The 20508-nt window shown below is 40.2% G+C and overlaps 9 protein-coding genes across 13 annotated transcripts; 4 read left to right on the forward strand and 5 right to left on the reverse strand.

Annotated features, from left to right (window-relative positions):
* Positions 1–454: 454 nt before the first annotated feature.
* Rpt2 (26S proteasome regulatory subunit Rpt2) lies at positions 455–2040 on the forward strand. Its single transcript, XM_064697116.1, has 2 exons — positions 455–591; positions 653–2040. Exons 1-2 carry the CDS (start codon positions 589–591, stop codon positions 1967–1969), a joined length of 1320 nt encoding a protein of 439 aa, XP_064553186.1. The 5' UTR covers positions 455–588; the 3' UTR covers positions 1970–2040.
* Positions 1958–3829, reverse strand: LOC135438712 (uncharacterized). 2 transcript variants are annotated; one of them, XM_064697127.1, is made up of 3 exons: positions 3688–3829; positions 2575–2671; positions 1958–2394 (listed from the first exon to the last, which is right to left on the reverse strand). In XM_064697127.1, exons 2-3 carry the CDS (start codon positions 2662–2664, stop codon positions 2041–2043), a joined length of 444 nt encoding a protein of 147 aa, XP_064553197.1. In that variant the 5' UTR covers positions 2665–2671; positions 3688–3829; the 3' UTR covers positions 1958–2040. The 2 variants fall into 2 exon arrangements, with proteins under 2 accessions (XP_064553197.1, XP_064553196.1); XM_064697126.1 differs by lacking the exon at positions 3688–3829 and having other exon boundaries at positions 2575–2709.
* Polr3F (RNA polymerase III subunit F) lies at positions 2539–3817 on the forward strand. The gene is made up of 3 exons (XM_064697121.1): positions 2539–2681; positions 2861–3259; positions 3321–3817. Exons 2-3 carry the CDS (start codon positions 2867–2869, stop codon positions 3807–3809), a joined length of 882 nt encoding a protein of 293 aa, XP_064553191.1. The 5' UTR covers positions 2539–2681; positions 2861–2866; the 3' UTR covers positions 3810–3817.
* Positions 3830–3958: 129 nt separating the features above from the next.
* Positions 3959–5532, forward strand: LOC135438706 (zinc finger protein-like 1 homolog). Of its 3 annotated transcripts, none has more exons than XM_064697119.1 (6): positions 3959–4201; positions 4254–4378; positions 4443–4554; positions 4619–4812; positions 4873–5071; positions 5133–5532. In XM_064697119.1, exons 2-6 carry the CDS (start codon positions 4277–4279, stop codon positions 5426–5428), a joined length of 903 nt encoding a protein of 300 aa, XP_064553189.1. In that variant the 5' UTR covers positions 3959–4201; positions 4254–4276; the 3' UTR covers positions 5429–5532. The 3 variants fall into 3 exon arrangements, with proteins under 3 accessions (XP_064553189.1, XP_064553190.1, XP_064553188.1); XM_064697120.1 differs by having other exon boundaries at positions 4269–4378; XM_064697118.1 differs by having other exon boundaries at positions 3960–4378.
* LOC135438709 (transmembrane protein 199) lies at positions 5530–6471 on the reverse strand. Its single transcript, XM_064697122.1, has 2 exons — positions 5901–6471; positions 5530–5836 (listed from the first exon to the last, which is right to left on the reverse strand). Exons 1-2 carry the CDS (start codon positions 6469–6471, stop codon positions 5550–5552), a joined length of 858 nt encoding a protein of 285 aa, XP_064553192.1. The 3' UTR covers positions 5530–5549.
* Positions 6472–6484: 13 nt separating this feature from the next.
* Muted (muted) lies at positions 6485–7211 on the reverse strand. The gene is made up of 3 exons (XM_064697125.1): positions 7054–7211; positions 6724–6995; positions 6485–6655 (listed from the first exon to the last, which is right to left on the reverse strand). The coding sequence occupies exons 1-3, from the start codon at positions 7073–7075 to the stop codon at positions 6485–6487; spliced, it is 465 nt and encodes a 154-aa protein (XP_064553195.1). The 5' UTR covers positions 7076–7211.
* Positions 7212–7396: 185 nt separating this feature from the next.
* On the forward strand, positions 7397–9056 carry PSR (Bifunctional arginine demethylase and lysyl-hydroxylase PSR). The gene has a single exon (XM_064697117.1). The coding sequence runs from the start codon at positions 7483–7485 to the stop codon at positions 8698–8700; it is 1218 nt and encodes a 405-aa protein (XP_064553187.1). The 5' UTR covers positions 7397–7482; the 3' UTR covers positions 8701–9056.
* Positions 9057–9562: 506 nt separating this feature from the next.
* Positions 9563–13308, reverse strand: Sar1 (Secretion-associated Ras-related 1). The gene is made up of 6 exons (XM_064697123.1): positions 13161–13308; positions 12259–12379; positions 11829–11948; positions 11700–11765; positions 9992–10227; positions 9563–9919 (listed from the first exon to the last, which is right to left on the reverse strand). The coding sequence occupies exons 2-6, from the start codon at positions 12299–12301 to the stop codon at positions 9803–9805; spliced, it is 582 nt and encodes a 193-aa protein (XP_064553193.1). The 5' UTR covers positions 12302–12379; positions 13161–13308; the 3' UTR covers positions 9563–9802.
* Positions 13309–13687: 379 nt separating this feature from the next.
* Positions 13688–17998, reverse strand: rdhB (retinol dehydrogenase B). Of its 2 annotated transcripts, none has more exons than XM_064697001.1 (5): positions 17697–17998; positions 17469–17646; positions 17281–17407; positions 14106–14241; positions 13688–13994 (listed from the first exon to the last, which is right to left on the reverse strand). In XM_064697001.1, exons 1-5 carry the CDS (start codon positions 17832–17834, stop codon positions 13818–13820), a joined length of 756 nt encoding a protein of 251 aa, XP_064553071.1. In that variant the 5' UTR covers positions 17835–17998; the 3' UTR covers positions 13688–13817. The 2 variants fall into 2 exon arrangements, with proteins under 2 accessions (XP_064553071.1, XP_064553072.1); XM_064697002.1 differs by having other exon boundaries at positions 17469–17634; positions 17697–17990.
* Between the last annotated feature and the right edge of the window lie 2510 nt (positions 17999–20508).

The raw sequence follows: 20508 nt of genomic DNA on the forward strand, positions 1-20508 counted from the left end.
ACCTGTTGATAAGCCGATGACGAAATGCCGATCGCTAATAAATGAAGACGTTATTTCTGTTGTTTCGTCTGATTTTTTGCGTATATTCTTGGGATCTACGGAAATGTTTATTTTTGTTGTTTTCTAACCTTGAACTTTATGTTAATTAAATTTACTTGTTAAGAAACTTGTTATCTGCTTGCTATGTCCTTCCTTTTTGTGGTGAATATGTTGAGTAGAAAATTACTACTGTAATAAGATGCTATGTTAAATGTGATGCCATGTTAAAAAGTACATAACAACGTATGTTGTTATTCGTATTCTAAACGTCTATCAAAAAGTTAATTGTCTTATTAAAAAAAAAATTATAATTGCATTCACAAGATAATATATAAATAACGAAACAAGAGTTCATTAATATGTTAAATTTAAATTTAAAGTAGGCGCCAAAAATATTATTTTGTCGTGCAACCATGTTCGATACAAAGTGTACACACTGGCAGTGTAGCCGCAGCCAACTTCATGTTGGTTATGACTAGTAAAAATCTGTTTGTGTTGCCGACAAAATAAATTAATTTTCGTTTGACTATATTAAAGAAGACACGCAATATGGTAAATTGGCCTGGGAAAAGGCTTAGTTTTGTAAGTTTAATTGAGTACTGGCGTTTTGCAGGGTCAAAACCAATCGGCACAGGGTGGAACTGGAGACAAGAAGGATGACAAAGACAAAAAGAAGAAATATGAGCCACCAATTCCGACTCGTGTTGGCAAAAAGAAGCGTCGCGCAAAGGGTCCCGATGCGGCCATGAAGCTGCCGCAAGTGACGCCCCATACACGCTGTCGTCTAAAGCTGCTTAAATTGGAGCGCATTAAGGATTACCTTATGATGGAGGACGAGTTTATACGCAACCAGGAGCGCCTGAAGCCACAAGACGAGAAGAATGAGGAAGAACGTTCCAAGGTGGATGACTTGCGTGGCACACCAATGTCCGTGGGCAATCTAGAGGAGATTATCGATGACAATCATGCGATTGTGTCGACATCCGTGGGTTCCGAGCACTACGTCAGCATTCTGTCCTTTGTCGACAAGGACCAATTGGAGCCTGGCTGCTCTGTCCTCTTGAATCACAAGGTTCATGCTGTCGTGGGTGTTCTAAGTGACGACACAGATCCCATGGTCACGGTTATGAAGCTGGAGAAAGCGCCACAGGAAACCTATGCGGACATTGGTGGTCTGGATACGCAAATACAAGAAATCAAGGAGTCTGTTGAGCTTCCGTTAACTCATCCCGAATACTACGAGGAAATGGGCATAAAACCACCAAAGGGCGTTATTCTTTATGGTCCTCCCGGCACTGGTAAAACTCTTCTCGCCAAGGCTGTTGCCAATCAAACCTCTGCGACTTTCTTGCGCGTTGTCGGCTCAGAGCTTATACAAAAGTACTTGGGCGATGGTCCCAAGTTGGTGCGCGAGCTGTTCCGCGTGGCCGAGGAGCATGCGCCGTCTATTGTATTTATTGATGAAATTGATGCTGTTGGCACAAAGCGTTATGATTCCAACTCGGGCGGAGAGCGCGAAATTCAGCGCACCATGTTGGAGTTACTCAATCAGCTCGATGGTTTTGATTCTCGCGGAGACGTTAAAGTTATCATGGCAACAAATCGGATTGAAACGCTGGATCCGGCGCTTATACGTCCGGGACGTATTGATCGTAAGATTGAGTTCCCACTGCCCGATGAGAAGACCAAGCGACGCATTTTCACCATACACACCTCGCGCATGACGCTCGCTGAGGATGTGAATCTGAATGAGCTAATTATGGCCAAAGATGACCTATCTGGCGCTGATATTAAGGCAATTTGCACAGAAGCTGGTCTAATGGCCTTGCGCGAGCGCCGCATGAAAGTGACCAACGAGGACTTTAAAAAATCGAAGGAGAGCGTTTTGTACCGCAAGAAGGAAGGCACGCCCGAGGGATTGTATTTATAAGTCAAATCAACTTTCAGTTAATATATTATAATTCCTAATCACACACGCATTAAATCAGGTTAATACATAAATCATTTCGCTTGCGACTTGAATAAATTTGTTGTTTTTTGCAGCGCTTCGTCGCAGTGTTCCAAAAAATTGTCTATATAGGCATTTTGTTTTTCGGATACAACGCTGAGTGGCTCACTTTGATGCTCCAAATACTTAAAGTGGCACTTATCTGTAGGTTTTGATAACTTCATTTCCTCGTAGGCCACATGCTCCTTTGATAAAGTTTCGTCAATATTTGCGGTTTTGAGTACGTCATAAAAGGCCGGGAACTTGGATAATTCCATTCCAGTTCTTAATCCATCGGCATAGCCTTGATCGAAGCTGGTCTGAAACACTTGTTCGCGTCCATCTGCAATTCCATCAGCATAATTTATCTGTAGGAAAGATAGAGTATTCAGTATTCTCATATGCTTGATCCTGTAAGTTGTCAGCTGATTTCGAAGTTTTGGGACTGCACACTTAACATATTGCTTCTTCTTCTCTTTCTTAACAGACGTCGTAAAGTAAGCTGACAGGCAACTCGGTTCCCACTTTGAAGCACGCTTTTGCCATACCTTTTCTACTTTTTCCTGTATTCGTTGGTAATTAGTTGTATTGACGGCCTTAAAATCAGTTTCGTCATCTGAACTGTGTGTTTGCGACATTTTAGCACTGTAAAATCGTAAGTTATTGTAAAAATAAAACAGCTCAATTTACTTTCGACTATTGAAAACAAAAACATTCGCCTGTGTACAATGCCCTTACTTAGCAGCCTAATAACAGAAATGCTCCTCATTTACTGTGTTGCTCCACATTTGACATAATTTACCCCACCAATTTATTTGAATTTTTTAATTACAGATCACAATGGCAGCCGAGATCGCTCAACTTTTGTTTGCTGTAATCCAAGGAATTCCGGGTGGTGCCACAAATGATGACCTTACCAAAGCATTGTCGGATATGTCCGCTGCTTCGCGGGTCGAAGGTCTCAATGTACTGTTGAAGCAAGGGAGCATAGAGGTTTTAAAGAAAGGAGAGAAACTTATTTATCGTGCCAAAGATCCCCAAAAGAAAAGCGCTCTACCGAAAGACGCTGATAATGAAGAGAAGATCGTCTATAGTATAGTTGAAGAGGGCGGCAACAAAGGCATTTGGATACGTGATATACGCATGAAGTCCAATTTGAACATGACACAGTTAAACAAAATCCTCAAGAATTTGGAAACAAAGAAACTGATCAAAGCCGTTAAATCAGTGAATGTAAGTGAACGCTAACTATAAGAGAAATCATAAGAATTACATTTGAATTTTCACAATCAAGGCCAGCAAAAAGAAAGTCTATATGCTATACAACATGGAAGCAGATCGGTCTGTAACGGGCGGTGCTTGGTATCAGGACCAGGATTTTGAAGTCGAGTTCGTGGATGTGCTCAACCAACAATGCTTGCGATTTCTTCAAATGAAACGTGAGGGTGCCGAGAAGAAACGCGATGGACCTCTGGCGTTTAAACAAATGTCCTGTTGCACTGTGAAGGAGGTCCACAAATTTATTTCGGATTTGGGTATTAGTAAAGTCAATCTAGATGAGGATGATTTAGAGACCATACTGAAAACCGTAGTCTATGATGGCAGCGCAGAACGCATACTACAATCAGATGGAACGTACGTGTATCGTGCGGTAAATTTACCTTTGCCGGCACCTGGTTTGGTTCAAATGCCATGTGGCATATGCCCCGTGATTAAGAATTGCTCCAATTGTGGCGATGTTACCGCTATTAATTGTCAATATATGAACGATTGGTTAGACTAAAAATTGAAGCATTGTTTTTTATTGTTACGGTAATTTAAGTACTGTTCATTCAGAAGTTATTTTGACAGCATTCGAGTTCATTATATATATATATATATATATCTATATATTAATGGATGATAAAATTACATTTTGAGCTAAAAACATTTCCCAACTTAAAATTTATACTGTGCATTCAAATACTAACCAAAACCAACTGCGCCCCCATACAAACAATTTATCGATTAATCGGAAGTCCGATAGAATTTTGGTCGGTCTGGAAACAGTATAAATACGTGGCTGTCGATTCTGTTATTATCTAGGCAAAAATTCCAACAAAAGCTAAGCACAAAATTAAAATAATTAGAATTATTCACAATAAATATGCGATAATACAAATTTGTGCGCCCAAGGTAAATAACGACTGTTAGCTCAAGTGCGATACAAAGCTTATTGAAAACAAAGACAATAACTCCTCAGTATCCACAATGGGACTTTGCAAATGTCCAAAACGATTGGTGACAAACCAATTCTGCTTCGAGCATAGAGTAAATGTTTGTGAGCACTGCATGGTCCAGAGCCATCCCAAGGTAGGTTTCGAACTCAATCTATAAGTGATAAATAAATTTTAATGAATCAATTACTCTCGTATAGTGCATAGTGCAATCGTATCTACAATGGCTACGTGATAGCGACTATATATCCAATTGTACGCTGTGCGGCACCGGCCTGGAGCAGGGCGAATGTGTACGTCTGGTGTGTTACCGTAAGTGCTTAGTATCCGCAGACAGTCAGGAAATTTTCATCGATTATTTAATGTTCATTCCTAGATGTTTATCACTGGGACTGCTTGAATGCACGTCAAGCCGGTTTGCCTGCGAATACAGCGCCTAGTGGCCATCAATGCCCAAGTTGTAACGTCGAAATTTTTCCAACATCAAATTTGGTCTCACCCGTGGCAGATGCACTCAAACACTATCTGGCCCAAGTGAACTGGGGACGAAATGGACTGGGTCTTGCCTTGGTAAATGCTCAACGGGATGGCATAGTTGAACTGTTTACATAGTAACAAATCAATTCGCAGCTTTCAGATGATCAAAACAATAGCTTCAAGTCGAAAGCTATTGGTAGCCAGTCGGCTGTTACGAACATAACCAAAGTGCACCATCATTCCGCTGGCGAGCGTGAGCGTATGAAACCGAATGGAGGCGTTGATAGTTCCAGTCCACATTCCGTGCTGTTAATGGACGCATTTAATCCGCCTAGCTCAGGCGATTCACATGGTTCGTTGTACGTTGTTTCAATCTGTATGCCATTTTAAAACATTTTATTTTTTTTTATTAGGAACTAGCAGCCGGCGTCCTTTATTGCCGCGTCAGTCGCCCATAGGTGGCACGGATCGTGATGATAATAAATACCAGCGCCGCACACCGGCTGAGCTATTCTCGCGATGGACGCGTCGCTTTTATGCACCGTCATCGCGTCCGCCTTGGCGTCGCACCTGGTTCTTGGTACTCAGTGGCATTTTGGCTTTCATTATGTTCATTTATTTAATGGCATTGCTAGGTCGAGGCAGTGGCAACGAAAGTTTGGACGACAGCTGGAATAATCCAAACCCCAACCAGAACCACTACGAATAAGTGTATGTGTATTGTCAACATATATCGAAAAGCCCTTCCCTTCCTCTGTTAAAATCAAAACTTATTTATCTAACCCAAATACTGCAAACGAAACTTAACGCTAAGCTTTTTAAATTACTTTTTAATCAACATGCGGCTTAATGTTTTGCACGCCGCTTACTTTAGTCGAGTTTGGAGTTTTACGTTTGGGCGCATCCAAGACCTCATCATATTCGTGCAGCTTCTTGGCTAGGAAATACATCTCGGCGAGCGCTATAACTAGTGCCACAATGACACCCAGCAGAATTCGAAAACCAAAGGGCAAGGGACCAACCATCAAATTGACACCAAAGAAACCAAACGTAAATCCTGCCGCTACCGAGAAGATGAACTGAGCCACGGCTATGATTTGCTTATTGATGCTTTTTACTGCAAGAAAGATGAGAATTATCATGATTTATCTATATTGATTTAACTTGATTGATTAACTCACATTGATAGGCAACGGTGTCCTCGGGAACATGCTTCAGGGTTGCATCAACATTTTTGGTCATCTTTTGGTATTCTCGATTTTGCTGCTCCTCACGCAAGCGCTGGCAACGCGCCTCAAGCTCGGGATTACGAGGCTTAAACTCATTCTCTGGCAGTATGAGCTCGCAACTTTCAATTAGCTCATAGAGAAATACATCAATTAAATTTTTTTTGCGTAGCTCAGTCAAAGTTGAGTTAAGCCAGTGCAAGTCGTTCAGATATAAAAAGTGGCCCACAATTGGCCGCTGCTGTTCCTCCTCCTCTGGGGCTTCCGCTGCTTCTTGGGGCACATCTGGGACATCTGCTGTTAGTTTTTCCAGCAGCTTTGTATCAATCTGTGGGCGCTTAAAGGCAAGCTCACTGTCTTTCAAGATTCTGATACTTTTCGGAACGCTGTACCCGTTTTTCTCCAGTGCAGTGGCCAAATTGGCCGGCAGTTCTTTCAAATGTTCCTTCTGTGCATTTAGCGAATCCAAGAACTTCTTGGATGGGCGAAGCCGCACACGAGTGTCCACGATTGTTGACTTCAGCATGTCGCTGGCGTACTTATTTGTTAATGTTCAGCTTAAGTTGCAAGTCCGAGTATAGTTCGGCTATTTCCTCCTCCTTTTCCTCGAATGAGTTATCAATTCTTTGATAACTGTGCTGCAGATTGTTAATAAATTCTGCTTTGCGTTGCTCACGTGCAAGTCTTGCCTCCTGTAGATTGGCGCTGGGCTGGGTACACAAAAAGATTACTCACAATTCGGTTGGAAAATATTTGATTATTAGTTAAATACACGCACTGTTCGTTCAACTTTGGCTTTCTCCAGAAGCGCTTCAACGCCACAAAGCAAGTTGTTAACACCTGTGGCAAGTTCGGTAAGCTTCTGATTACCTAATGCAATGCACCGCTCTGAAAGGTCGTATTTAAGTGAACCCACAATTTCGGTGACCTGGAAAAGTTTCTCAACTTCGCTATCGTTGCGTTTTACTTCGAAATTATCCAAAAATGTTTCGATTTCGCCGTTAACAAATACGCGATGGTCTAAAATGCGATGCGGCACTCTGTAAAACTCTGTAAGAGTTTAATTTAACTTATATACGTTAGCGAGGTATAGTTCTCAAAAACGTACCTCTTCCAACTTGGCTTATCATTATTTTTCTTCATAAAACACCTATTTTTTGCTTCTGTCACATGAGTGAGGCCGACGATATACCGCAATTGACTATCGATATATTTGATTGTGACATTGGTGACTTTCCTGCAAAAGTTAATTTACAAATTTGAAATAAAAAGTATGGAAAATAATTTGCTGTTCCTAAAGAGGTCTGTCTGGAAAAATGTTGTATAATTAAGAGTTAAAATATTTCTATTGCATTGAATTCAAATTGAACTACGCTTTCAGCAAAAAATCGATATCATAGGAATCATTAATTTTTGAAGAAATCTATATCGATATCGTATTTGCAACTCATCTGCATTGGCTCTGAATGCGACGTGCAGAAAGTCATCCACCAACTGCCTAATTACCATTTCGCTTCTTTTTACTGAATTTCTCATAATGAGCGAAGAATTCAAACTGCCGAAACGATCCCGAAAGCGTACGCGTGACGTGAAGCGCAAGGCCCGGCCTGAACTGGATGGAGATACCGCGTGGATTGCGATGCGCTATTATGAGAAGTTTGAACCATTTTGGGACTTTACGGATAACCTGGAAAGAATTGACAATGCAACAATAACATGTGATGAATTCATTGAACGCTACGAGCGTCCCTATCTGCCCGTAATAATTACCGGTTGCGCTGATGGCTGGCTGGCCCAGGAGAAATGGACGCTCTCCCGCCTTGCTAAGAAGTATCGCAACCAAAAATTCAAGTGCGGCGAGGATAATGAAGGATATAGCGTGAAGATGAAAATGAAATACTATGTGGAATATATGCAAGGGACTCGCGACGACAGTCCGCTTTACATATTCGATAGCAGCTTTGGCGAGCATCATCGTCGGCGAAAGCTGCTGGAGGATTATACGGTGCCCAAATATTTTCGTGATGATCTCTTCAAGTATTGCGGCGAGGATCGTCGCCCGCCATATAGATGGTTTGTCATGGGTCCATCTCGTTCCGGCACTGGCATTCATATTGATCCATTGGGTACCAGTGCCTGGAATACGCTAATACGTGGCCACAAGCGGTGGTGCTTATTTCCCACGCACACGCCCAAGGACCTGCTGAAGGTCACCAGCGCTATGGGCGGCAAGCAGCGCGACGAGGCCATCACCTGGTTTAGCACCATTTATCCGCGCACCCAACTGCCCTCGTGGCCGCAGGAATACAAACCCATCGAGGTGCTACAGTGTGCTGGCGAGACGGTGTTTGTGCCTGGCGGCTGGTGGCACGTGGTACTCAATCTGGACGATACCATTGCGATAACGCAGAACTTTTGTAGCATTACGAACTTTCCGTGTGTGTGGCACAAGACGGTGCGCGGTCGTCCCAAATTGTCGCGTAAATGGCTGCGTGTGCTGCGGGAGCAGAGGCCAGAGTTGGCTCAAATAGCCGAAAGTATTAATATAAACGAAAGCACGGGTTTCGCCTCCGATAGCTCGAGCAATTCAAGCTCATCCTCCTCGTCCAGCAGTTCCTCTTCATCAGAGACCGAGGCGGACGCCGATTCAAATACGGATAGTGGCCAGGAAAGTCTCACGGCCAAGAAAAAGAAAAAACGGCGCATGGGCGGCAGCGGTGATGGCGGAGGTGCTATGGGCTCTTCGCAGTCTTGATGTCAACACAAAGCGAAAAGGAATAGCCTGCTCCTGCGGCTGTTTCATCGTCAACTGTTATTCTGTGGTCGCGTGCCGCGTTGTCAACGTTCGTCCGACCGCACATCCCGCCCAAGCTAACAGCGCAATCCTGACCCTGATCATTTCTGCATGTTTTAGTAATATTTTTCTACATAGACAAGTAAACATGTTGCTGTAAAAATAAACTATGAATTATCCCCGGCTAGACCAAACAGCCGATTAATATTAGCTCTAATTAGTCAATTTGATGTTTTATTAATTTCAAGTTGATCCGCCAAGGATAATTCGCCAACGACTTAAATGCAACATAAATAAATTCAATATATTTGTAAAAATCTGCACTGCGTTTCGTTGATGGAATATATATTCCGGTTTCTACTAAAATGTTTACTCGTTGGAAACGATATAAATGACCTGGGAAAAGGTTCCTTCTGCCTGGGCGTTGAAAATGCATTCAAATGGTTTTATACAAAAAATGTGTCATCTTTTTATTGTAAATTTGCGTTTTTATAAATTGTTTCCCATGCAACTTAAAAGATGTAGCAACAAATTAAATTGGTCGTGGAAAATATATCGGCAAGTTATATAGAAAAAATTGAAAAAGACCAAATCAAAAAAATTTGACAGATTATTTAAAATGTTTAAATAATAAAATTTATTTATGGAACATAAGCAAGCACATGGTCCTTAAAAAAATCACCTTTTAATTTGCTACAATTTATTATTCATACATAATTATTTTTAAAAGCTTTTCCCACGCATTCCTTAAGTTTCCCGTTTTTATTTTCTTTATTGGCAACCTGCGTGCGTCTACGTTGAGTTTTTAGAAGAGGTTTTGCACTTTGTTTTTTAAAAAATATTTTTTTGCTTTATTTTTTAATTTAGTTCCTTTTGTTTTGTTTTACGATTTATTGTTTATCATTGTGTATAAATTGGAAATTGCGCTCGCAGCTTCGATTTGCTTACTGTCGTTTCTGTTTGTCCATTCTAAATATATTTTTTTGTTGTTAGCCAAGTTCTTTGCTTTGTTGTGTGGTTGTTGAATTCTGTTTGTTACTTTGTTGTTTATGTTAATCATGACTTAATCAATATACTGCGCTAACCAACGGAAACCCTCGCCATAGCCCTGTCGCTTCAGCACGGAGCACATAAACAATTCCAACGGGCGACCAGGCAATTCGGAGCGTGCAACTTTGCCCTGCGATGCCGAAACCAAAAAAGAATTTAATTAAATATATTGAGCGACAATATTAAACAAGTTTAGCTATACCTTGCCGGTCGTTAACTGATACAGTCCGAACACATTTCTCAGCTCATCCTCGCTGGCCGCGCCAGGCTTATCAATTTTGTTGCCCAATATGAGCACGGGGCAGTTGGAGAGCGCTTCATCTGTGAGCAGCGAATCCAGCTCGTTTTTGCTCTCCTGGAAGCGGCCGCGATCCCAGGCGTCTATCAAAAATACGATGGCATCTACAGCTGGGAAGTAATCCTTCCAAACACGACGTGCTGCAACAAAGCAAACATTAATTAGTAACTGAACGGACTTATCTAAACAGCCCAATTACATGACTAAATCAAACAAAAACATGCCGCTCCCGCCCCCATTGCTATCAGTCACGATTTTGATATCATCACGCTGACGCTGACGCTGACTATTTAGTGTCTCTCACTCTAAGCAAATACGGCTCTGTCTAAAAATCGAGCGTAACGCTGACAGCGCTACTTGGGCTCTTTAGGCCTCTAATATATGTGTGATATACGTGAGCTGCGCCTCGCTGCTCGCTTATCAATAATATATGTATGTATATTATGCACACTCGCTAGCCAGTTTGCGCCATCTAACGCTTACGAGCTTTATTATATAGATTTGCTTGCACGTAAAAACTTGAGGTATTCTTATATATTAAACAATATAGTATACTTATGCATGTGTTTATATTTGTTGTTGATCGTGTGCAGTTTTCATACTTGTTATGGCAACTTAGGCCTGACTGCTTGACATAGCACATTTTATAATTATTCCAGGCACAGTGGTTATCAGTTTAAAGAAACCGGTGTTGTAAGCTACCAAAAAATTGTCGAGGTTCAAACCTTTTTTTTTTATATATATGCATGTATTATAAAATGTTAATGAAGAGATTCGATTTGTAAGATAAAATTGCCTGTTCTACTGAAAATTGAATTTCGAGCTGGTTGGAAACAGTTTTAAAGTTTGATAGTAATACGAATTGTTACAAATTTTCGCCGTTTTTTAGTTTTTGAATATTCTACTAGTATTTACAGCGAATATTCCTATATTCCTATTACAAATTGCTGAATATTTTAAGATTTCTCTGGGGTCAATTTACTTTTCTGTAAATTCGTATAGTTTGACAATTGACTATTAGCAAAATAGTAAAAGCAAGGATTAAGATCGATCAAGAAAACTGTCCGTTAGTAGAGTTTTCACTGTACAATAAATTGGGCATAGCTATTATTATTGTATAGCCAATAACAATTACAAGTGGTTGTTAACCACAGTAGACAAATTGTGTCCAAGACCAAACTATTTATAAATGCTTGCAGTCTGGTTTTATTTAATTTATGTTTTTAAGCATATGTATTAATTAGTTTCCTATATGGTACATATCTGTTCTGTCGTAATACAGATTAACTATGACTTACATGCAGATATATCTATAAATATCTATAGACATTTGTTGTTCTTGTTTTTTGTTGAAAGAGTGAACGCAACAACTGGCAAAAATTACAACGTGTTTCGCTTTCTGCTAGTATGGGTGACCCCCTGTGCTATATTTTACGCTGATTGTTTTGTTGTTTCTCTGTGCTGTCTTTGTGCTATGTATATGCATTGCGCTATATTTAGACAAAGAGCACGTTTTAACATGCGCATTATTTTTGATTTTAATAAGGTCTTAGATGATTGGATGTTTGAAATGTTTTTGAATTGTTCTGTCTTTCAACCGAGCTTAACTTACCCTGAGTGTGTCCACCCAAGTCGAATGTAGTGAAACGCATATTGCCGATGGACAGCTCCTCGGATGCTAAGCAGGGCAAATAAATACGATTTAGTAACATATAATAAAGTAGCTGTATTTAACACTTACTTGGATGCAGTGTTGGCACATGCTGCGCCAGCTTATCATCTTTGAGCATATGCAATAATGTAGTCTTACCAGCATTATCCAAGCCAAGGAACAATAGTTTGCCGGACTTTTTCCATAGACCTGGGTGTTTCGAATGGTTTTTAATGATTATTAATATATAATTCAAAAAATAGCTTGAGCGTTTGCCAGTCAATGCCAATGCTAAGGTTAAACCGACTTTACTAAATCGACATTAATTAAAAACCAACAGCTTCACCAATACACGCATACAATTGACCCGCATACAGCTGAAACATTTCGTTTAGCTTTTGTTGTCTGCTTCTGCTGTTGATATTGATGATGTTGTTGTTGCTGCTGCTGATTTGTTGGCAAGCGCTCAAGAAAATAGCTCATGTAGCAATGTCAAATTCCATTTCGCCCAGACGCTTACCTAAGTATCCGAGAACACCCGTGAACCAGTCCCAAATGAACATCTTGGCTTGTGCTGTGGTTTCTTGCGGGAGTAGCAAAAGGCTGAGTGTGTGTTTGTTGGGGGGAAGTGCGGTGCTTTACTGAAAAATAGAAAATGTGGTAAACACAAAGCAAGACAAGGAAAATGAGAATATGCGTAGCAAGTTCAATGTCCAGCTGCAGTGAAACACAACGCGGCTCTGTTTTTGTTAATAATAATCAATTTTCTGTCTCGTTCGTAACCTAAATGCGACCAAAGTCAAGTACTAATTGTATAGCAAACGCTGAACGTCCGGTTTTTGGATCCAAGTGCAAGCAGCCTTGACATAAATAAAATGAAAAAATGTTGCCGCTGAATGTTATTGCGCTCAGGAAATAATATCTGACCGATTATAATTAGGTTAAAAACCTGTTTAGGTTCTTTGTCAAGCTCTAGGCAGCACTTTCTTTCTTTGCATGCGTGTGAGTTTGTATGTGCTAGCGTCTACGGCTTTGTATGCATGTATTTGTATTATGTACGTGGTTAACACGCATAATACTTTGTAATTTTCATCAAATTTTTTTAATTTCGTAATCTTGCACTTTGGAGCTAGGCATACTCTGTGTGCCCTACAAACATGTCAATTTGCCGCACCCTTGGCGCTCGCGCCATTCCACTTATTGGACTGGGTTTATATGTATAAAAACAGCAGACATGACAATCTGATTTTGCACTACGTGGACACACATTTCTAGTTGGCTCTGGATTCGGTCTTTTGATTGCACGTTGCCGCGTCGCTTTGCTGCACTAACTACAATGGATCGCTGTATAATATGTAACACTATGCGTGTGCATTAAATGCATTTTTCGTTTATTATTTACGAGTTATTATTATTTATTACTTTTTCTGCACACGTTGTATCGAATCGTTCGGAATAAGTTCAATCGAACGACTCACTAAACTGAATGAACGAATGTCGTTCATCTAGTTCGTTACATATAAGAAGAAGAAAACAATTAACATGCTATCGGACTGTTTCTGACAGTGAGGAAATATTTGCTGGTATAATTCCAATTTCTGTCTCAAGCTTCTAATAACAGTGCCATATAAAAATAATAGATGATATTTTCTATATATTCTCTATTTGCTGGTAATTTTAAGAGCGTTTCTATATATCGATGTGCTATCGATTGAAGTACAATCGATACTAATTTACTTATCGATATGCATAAATATCAGAGATGCGATAGTGAGCAAAGTTGGCTGCACTTGAGCAAAGAATGTTATTCGGCTTACAGTACTGGTAAAGTGCGCGCGCTTTTTTAAATATTTCTTTCGAATAAGGAGAGCTGCTATTTTATATATGCGATTGTTGCTTCCAAAATGGACTGTATATTGATAATTCTTTCGGCCCCAGAATATACGAAATTTCTTATTAGGTTTTATATCATCGTAATGAGTTTATTGTACACTTCGGTTAAAGATGCAATTTTTTTCAAATCCATTTATTATATTTAACATTTAAAAAAATTTAAAATGCTTTCGATGTACGTCTGCTTCACTCAACTTTCCGCATCTTTTGCATAATGATATCCTCCACCTGGACTCCATCGGGCGTGTCGAGTGCATATAGAATTGCCTTGGCCACATCGACGGCCTGCAGTTTGGGCAATTCATCGACGGCCTGTGAGTAAACATTCAGAAAATCGGTGTCCACCATGCCGGGGCAGATGCTCTGTGCGGGCGAAAGAAGACGCGTCACATATGTTTGCATGCAACATGCGGGGCGCCAAGCGCCAAACCCTTCTCCCATTTGGGTGCAATGTATGCAATGCATTTAACTTACCGTTAATTTAATATTTAATTTGAGAAAATGTATTTCCTGGCGCACCGTCTGGCAAAGTGCTGTAATTGCATGCTTCGTGGCCGGATAAACGCTGAATAAGGGCACCGGCACTTCCGGTATGCGATGGCCCAGCACGCTGTCGCCAATCATGAGAGAGAGAGAGATGGAGTAAGTATGTTTGAGATGGAGAAATAAGTAAAGTCAACGCTGCTACCCAGTGTAAGCGCTTGAAACAACAACAAAGGCGATTGCAGAATCCATCACGGGAAAAATGATGGTCAACATCTGTCGTTGATTTCTGCGTGTGAAAGAGGCGGTAGCCTGTGCAGGCAGTGCATGGACCCGGCACCGGTACCTCAATTCGGCGAGTGCTGTCGTTGGGCATTTTATGCAAACATTGCGTAAACTTCTTTTAATTTAACAGTGTCTGAGGCAGCATTAAGTGCAAACAGCGGTACCAACTGGTGCAGCTCCTCGGCCAGTGCGTCCTCATGCAATTTTAATTAATTAAGTCTTAATATTATTGCGTTGACATTAAGCGCAATGCATATTGATGGACATGCCCACAGCCACGCCCACAAGCCCGAACCCGCCACGACATTCGTTCATTAGCAACGCCCCAGCGCATCCGTACGCCTTTTGTCGCTGTTTTCACTGATTATACCCTAGCTGGGGGTATAATTATTTTGTCACCACAGATGGTGACTTTTTCGACAACATAGTGTGTTTATGTTTATGCAGATTCCTAATTAGTATTAACAGACGTCGGTCATATTTTTAGAAAAACTAGTTTCTTAGTGCACATGTCGAAGTTCACCGAGTTGCATAGTCAGGCGTAAATTAAGATATTTTATGAAAATTTGCTGCCTGACCAAGTTTGAAACGAGTTTCACAATGCTTCTTACATGTAAGCAAAAACTTTACAACTTTGTCATACGTCTCTTTAGAAAAATCAGTACAAAAATTTGTATTTTTAAGATATCTGTCAAACATTGTCAAATCGTACTACTATATCATATGACGTTTGTAGGAACAATCGGTCGGACATCAGGCTTTTGTGTAAAAGAGTTTCTTCAAGAGCATTCAATCTTCCGCGTGCCAAAGAGAATCCTTTCTTTTTGGTTTATTAATTTGGTGTTTTTTTTTTTTCAACAGCATTCACATTATATCAATTTTCTCATTAATTAACGTTGAAGCTTGTGAGTTTTCTTTTGTTGCACTGCGCACGCTGTTGCTCAATTGTATTTGATTACGGCGGGCATTCCAATATATGCGAATGCCTTTTTCTTTGCTCATTAAAAAAGCAAATTGTTCACCGCGCCTGGGGACAGCAATTTAAGTTCATTCGCAAGCATGTGCCAACGGCCAGGCAAAAAATATACATTTACATTTATAAATAAAATAATTATGAATGATAACGGAGTGCTCTACTTATGAAGAAGACTCTGCCTGGAGCCGAGCAAGCCCTGACTTTTTAAGCCTGTGGCAGTATTGAGATGCCTGCTGATTGATTTGACCAATATTCAATAATTTGCAATTGATTTTGATTGCCTAGCTTGACCAAATGTTGAATCTGGCATAAGTCTGGCGCACAGTGCGTATGCGCAGTTATGTATATAAATTATATCAAATTGTTTACAATGCTAATTGTTGAAACCTGTTTAAGCGAATGTGTGTGCCTTTTTAAGTAAGTTCCATTAAAACGAAATCAATTCAATTTTAATTTAAAGCCAAAGCGCGCATCAAACGACGCGGCTTAATTTTGATTTTAAATGCGTTGCGCATTGGAATTCATGAAATAAAAATCAGCAGACATACACAAATGCAAACACAAAGACACACGCCCACACACCCGCACACACACAGACGACTGCACATTTATATGCAGGCTGCTTAATGCAAAATACTTAATTATGTTGAATAATTGAGTTGTTGTTGTTGCTGATATTTGCGGAAACACTTTCGCCATGGCGTTGCAAATGCAAAGCTTTTAATGCACAGAGCAACCGCAAAGCAGCATCAACAACAACAACAACAACAGCAACAACAACAACAGCAGCAACAACGGAACAGAACAGTAATTGCGGGAATCGCAACATTTAAATATCAATAAATGTTTGCATGTTTGTGCCATGGCTTTTAATTTAATTTAAATAACGCGCAATCGTCTCGTCTCCACACAATGCCGTTGCGCAGCTCATGAAAAATGCATGCGCTGCCCAACACTGGCCAATGCTGGCTGCACAATCGCACTATTTGCACTTTCATTAGCCCCCTAGACACGCACTCACATGCACACACATACACAATTCACTAAATATGGACATAATTTTGGCAAATGCTTTGGCACTCAAGGCAACTTTGGTCAGTTGTTTGTCCATTGCAAGCAACTTCTATAAAGCAAATACAAGTGCGAACTGCGTATGGGTGTGTGTGTGTGTGTGTGTGTGTGTGTGTGCGTGTGTTAGTGTGTTGCAGTGTGCGTAAGTGCATTGTGATGATGCATGACCAACAATTTAAGCCTTAGATTCATTTTGCTATTTTAGCTGGACAAACTTCATTTACAAAACGAAAACAGACTCTCGTCCCCTCAAACTATGCTAAGCGATAATTGTGCTAATGCTGTAGTGCAATCAGGCAATTTGAATGCAAATTTGTTGTCATTTGCAGTCGAGTGTATTGGTTTTGTGACTTAGCGGCATGCCTAACGTGTGTCCTATTTAATTATCGAACCAAACTGACAAGCTAATAGCAGACAATTCTAGCCAAACAATATTCAGTAACATTAGACATTTTAATTATTGAAGAATATTCCAAATTAATAAAATTGTTTCGGAAAGTTAACAGAAAGAGGAGTTAACGATATAAATCTTAAAAATCTACATTTTTAAATGTTGAAATAACGAGTGTTGAACAACACTGGATGATTTCAATTATTTATCGGAAGCAGAGCTCAACATATCGTAAAAGTTGATGGTATTGGAAAATATATGTTTTTAAAATCTTCGCAAAGATAATGCGTATTTTACAACACTAATAAGTGAAGTGTTGCTTTTGTAAATCAAAATCAACTCTCATGTTGAATGTTAGTTATATTCAGCAATATTTGTTGAGTCGTGGGAATTTTGTTGATAAAAAGTTAAAAAATTATTATTATGGTTGGCTTTCAAATTACCTGTTTATAACGATAATGTGGCAGCGCACCTTTGTTGCAGCCATATGCTTCAGTGTTTCGCGCAAACAGCTCGCGGTGGCGACCACATTCAAATCGAATAGTTCCTTAATGTCCTTGGTTGCTGATTCTAGGGGTTAAGGATATTGTAGTTTTTTTGCATATTAAGCTCACAATCGGACCGGATTTACCACTCAAAAAATTTGCCTTGAGTATGCCCGCATTGCAGACGAGCACATGTATGCAATAGAAACGCTCGCGTATCCAGTTGAAGGTGCTGATCAGCTGCTCATCATCGCTGAGATCGCATTGACGCGCAAAGATTTTGCCCTCGCCAGTCACTTGAGCGTTGAGAGCCTGCAATGTCAGCTGTCCAGTTAAAGTTAAAGTTGAAACAACTGCAAACTGAACACTCTAACCTCGATCAGCTCGACGCGCCTGGCCAGGCCCACCACAACCATGCCAGCATTGGCCAGAGTGAGCGCCGTGCTGGCACCGATGCCCACCGAGGCGCCGGTGATGACAGCCACCTTGTTGCGCCAGTAGAATCTCTCCATGTCGATAGCTAGCTAGACAGCGCTCGCCAGAGATAACCCAACAGCTGCGTGTGCCTTGAGCAACTGATCTCGGAGGCTGTACGCTATCGCACCCAGAGCAATCGCAGCAGTTGCCTATTCGCTCGGTCGGCGGCTTTGCCAATTGAATAGTTCAGGGTCTGCGCTCGCTTCGATTGACTCTGCGGACTTGCAGTTATCGCATTTAATTTTTTGCAATTAACTCTTGTCATATTGTGGTCTACTTTAGGGCCCCCCACCTTACTGACAGTGCAATGCACTGGCTCGAGTCGTTTTGCAGCCGGGTATTGCCTGTGTACCCTGTATTCTTTACTGTATTAAAGATGTATGCAGTAAGAGTCTGTAGAGGAAGTATATATATATATTTTTTTAAATTATTAATTTGATGCGAATAGTTGTATTATAATGTCTGGAGTTATTGTTATTATATATGTAATCAATATATTTGATACATATACTATATTGATATTTGAATTTATTTAATGCAGATTGAATCTAGACCTCCAACTGACTAAGCTTAGTACATATTTTTATAATAATATATTTATTTTATTTATTTATTTATTTATTTATTAGTGGTCGACAAAACGAGTGTCTTCCTAATTATTCAATACATTATATTTACAATTATGAAATTTAGATGCTAAAAGCCTAGATAGAGAACACAAATTTCAAATAGCATCACCGACCGATGGAGGTGTTTTATTTGCCAGTCCGGCCAGCTGTGCCCCTTTTCACAGCTAATTTTGTCAGTGACGCTATTAGAGCCTACATCTAAGAAGAAGGGTGTAAGTAGGAAAAAGTGTTCTTAAGTAAAATTAAAAATAATCTTAATTTGCTATATTATTTAAGAATATATCATAAATAGGAGAAAAGAAAGTAAAAAGATTGTTAATAAAGTAAAGAACTGTATGCTAGATATACAGAGTGTTAAGTAGATAGGATAAAGAGATAGTATTGGGAAAGTAATGGGAAATCACCGACCCGGTGGGGGAAAATTTGCAGCCTGTCCGGCAAGCTATGCCCCTGCTCATAGCTGGGAATGGTCAGTGACTTCCCGAAGGTATCCTGAAAGCAACGATTTTATTAGGGGTAGAGAAAGTTCGGTAGAGAAAACGTGATGCAAACTATTGTAATTTTTACATAGCACGCGAAAAGGATTGTGCATAGCGTAGTCTGTTGTGCACGTAGATAGGAATAAGGGGCGGTAATTTCTGGTTACTTAAACTCATAGTTCCCAACATATTTATGTATGTATTAAATTGTTATCCGCATAACAGGGTATTTTCTAGTCAGCCATAGCCAAGTTAAGCATTTATACCTGTTTTATTTCTAGCATTTTCTTTAGAGTTTGTTTAGCGGAAATTTGATACAACATGAAATTCTCATTTTGTGTGGCGGCTTTGGTTTTGTTTTGTCACTAATCTCTAGTGGCTGACACTTGCGGCTTATGCATTTCCACATTGCACAACTAAACGCGGACAGTAGGCACTCGCTAAGGTTGCGGGCTCTTTTCCAACTCGTTAGTCATGTCAGAGTGCGCACTGTTGCCCCAGCGATTTGCCTACCTATGTATATACATATATATATATATGGGTACATCGTGTCTATTACATATATTCTATTTGCTTCTGATAGTGCCTTCTGCTTGAAACGGTTTCGTTCATGCGGTAAACCTTATCATATTTTTGTTGTTACTCAACAGCAGCTTCGGTTTCAGCTGCCTACCGCATTCTTATGGCCTCCCGGCAGACTGAGAGTACTTGCCACGCCCGACTGAGTCCGGAGCAGCAAAGCTGCTGTCAAGCAAATCAGAGATGATATTTATCAGCATGCACCAGAAAACCTAGAGAACTCTAGTAGACTATGAGATACCTCGTAGTACCTCGAATATTAAATATGTTAGTGTCAACAAATAATAATTGTCCGATAGTCCTTAGATGCGACAAACTCTGATTAGTCTAGTGCCAGTGTTGCTCAGCGACTTATCGAGTTTTGGTTAGTCGAGCATTGTTAAGACTTAAAAAGATAAGCTTTACTTTTGCTAACATTAAATTATTGTGCTGTTTAAATAACCTAAAGTTAACAGAGCGTAGAGAAACCTGGCGAGAATTAAATACTTTAAGGTTTGAATTCTAGGTAAGGGTGCGAATAGGATGTTTGATTACGACTGAGTTTATAATATAATTTCAAAGAATAACTATTGTGCCTTACATAAACTTTGTGAAATATACCCCAAGTTGCCTTCAGATGTTGGGTATAATTTTTTTGCAGCAAGAAAGTGAAGCGGCAATTGTAAAATGCAAAATGCAATTCAAAAATGCATCTAAAAATGCACTCGACTTGGAGTTTGCCAGTGCAGTGTTGCAAATGACAGCAATAAAATGCAGGTGCTGCATCTCAAACCGAGACAAGTGGGTTTTATCTGTGTAATTCAATGGTCAAGCCCATGCATTTGGTACAGTTGACAACACTGTTAACTAACAGCGTCTATGTGCAATCTATATTACATTTGCTTTGGCTGCTCGTAAAGGAAACTTTGATTAAACTTCAAATAAACGAAGGCTGTCGGCAATAAACAGTCGCTGCTGGGTATTCAATTTTATTTGGTGGTTTTTGGCACCACACATACATGCCACACACACACACACACACA

This window comes from Drosophila montana, unplaced genomic scaffold (genome assembly GCF_035044405.1).
Source record: "Drosophila montana isolate Dmon_TW-CO22-7 unplaced genomic scaffold, ASM3504440v1 contig_3848_1, whole genome shotgun sequence".
Classification (NCBI taxonomy): Eukaryota; Metazoa; Arthropoda; class Insecta; order Diptera; family Drosophilidae; genus Drosophila; species Drosophila montana.

Bases quoted from the DNA above. Each gene is read 5' to 3' on its own strand.
- LOC135438709 (XM_064697122.1), bottom strand. From the start codon at position 6,471: ATGCTGAAGTCAACAATCGTGGACACTCGTGTGCGGCTTCGCCCATCC. The intron at 5,837-5,900 runs GTGAGTTAATCA...TCTTTCTTGCAG, and splicing joins GGACACCGTTGCCTATCAAT to TAAAAAGCATCAATAAGCAA.
- rdhB (XM_064697001.1), bottom strand. From the start codon at position 17,834: ATGGAGAGATTCTACTGGCGCAACAAGGTGGCTGTCATCACCGGCGCC. The intron at 17,647-17,696 runs GTTAGAGTGTTC...TTAACTGGACAG, and splicing joins GGCGCGTCGAGCTGATCGAG to CTGACATTGCAGGCTCTCAA. The intron at 17,408-17,468 runs GTAAATCCGGTC...CTTAACCCCTAG, and splicing joins CAAGGCAAATTTTTTGAGTG to AATCAGCAACCAAGGACATT.
- LOC135438712 (XM_064697127.1), bottom strand. From the start codon at position 2,664: ATGTCGCAAACACACAGTTCAGATGACGAAACTGATTTTAAGGCCGTC. The intron at 2,395-2,574 runs GTATGGCAAAAG...TCTTTCCTACAG, and splicing joins TACAGGAAAAAGTAGAAAAG to ATAAATTATGCTGATGGAAT.
- Polr3F (XM_064697121.1), top strand. From the start codon at position 2,867: ATGGCAGCCGAGATCGCTCAACTTTTGTTTGCTGTAATCCAAGGAATT. The intron at 3,260-3,320 runs GTAAGTGAACGC...TTCACAATCAAG, and splicing joins AAGCCGTTAAATCAGTGAAT to GCCAGCAAAAAGAAAGTCTA.
- Muted (XM_064697125.1), bottom strand. From the start codon at position 7,075: ATGATAAGCCAAGTTGGAAGAG. The intron at 6,996-7,053 runs GTACGTTTTTGA...AAACTCTTACAG, and splicing joins GATAAGCCAAGTTGGAAGAG to AGTTTTACAGAGTGCCGCAT. The intron at 6,656-6,723 runs GTGCGTGTATTT...TTGTGTACCCAG, and splicing joins AAGCCAAAGTTGAACGAACA to CCCAGCGCCAATCTACAGGA.
- LOC135438706 (XM_064697119.1), top strand. From the start codon at position 4,277: ATGGGACTTTGCAAATGTCCAAAACGATTGGTGACAAACCAATTCTGC. The intron at 4,555-4,618 runs GTAAGTGCTTAG...GTTCATTCCTAG, and splicing joins TGTACGTCTGGTGTGTTACC to ATGTTTATCACTGGGACTGC. The intron at 5,072-5,132 runs GTTCGTTGTACG...TTTTTTTATTAG, and splicing joins TAGCTCAGGCGATTCACATG to GAACTAGCAGCCGGCGTCCT.
- Sar1 (XM_064697123.1), bottom strand. From the start codon at position 12,301: ATGTTCATTTGGGACTGGTTCACGGGTGTTCTCGGATACTTAG. The intron at 10,228-11,699 runs GTAAGTTAAGCT...GCTTTGTTGCAG, and splicing joins CTTGGGTGGACACACTCAGG to CACGTCGTGTTTGGAAGGAT. The intron at 9,920-9,991 runs GTATAGCTAAAC...TCGGCATCGCAG, and splicing joins ATCAGTTAACGACCGGCAAG to GGCAAAGTTGCACGCTCCGA.
- PSR (XM_064697117.1), top strand. From the start codon at position 7,483: ATGAGCGAAGAATTCAAACTGCCGAAACGATCCCGAAAGCGTACGCGT.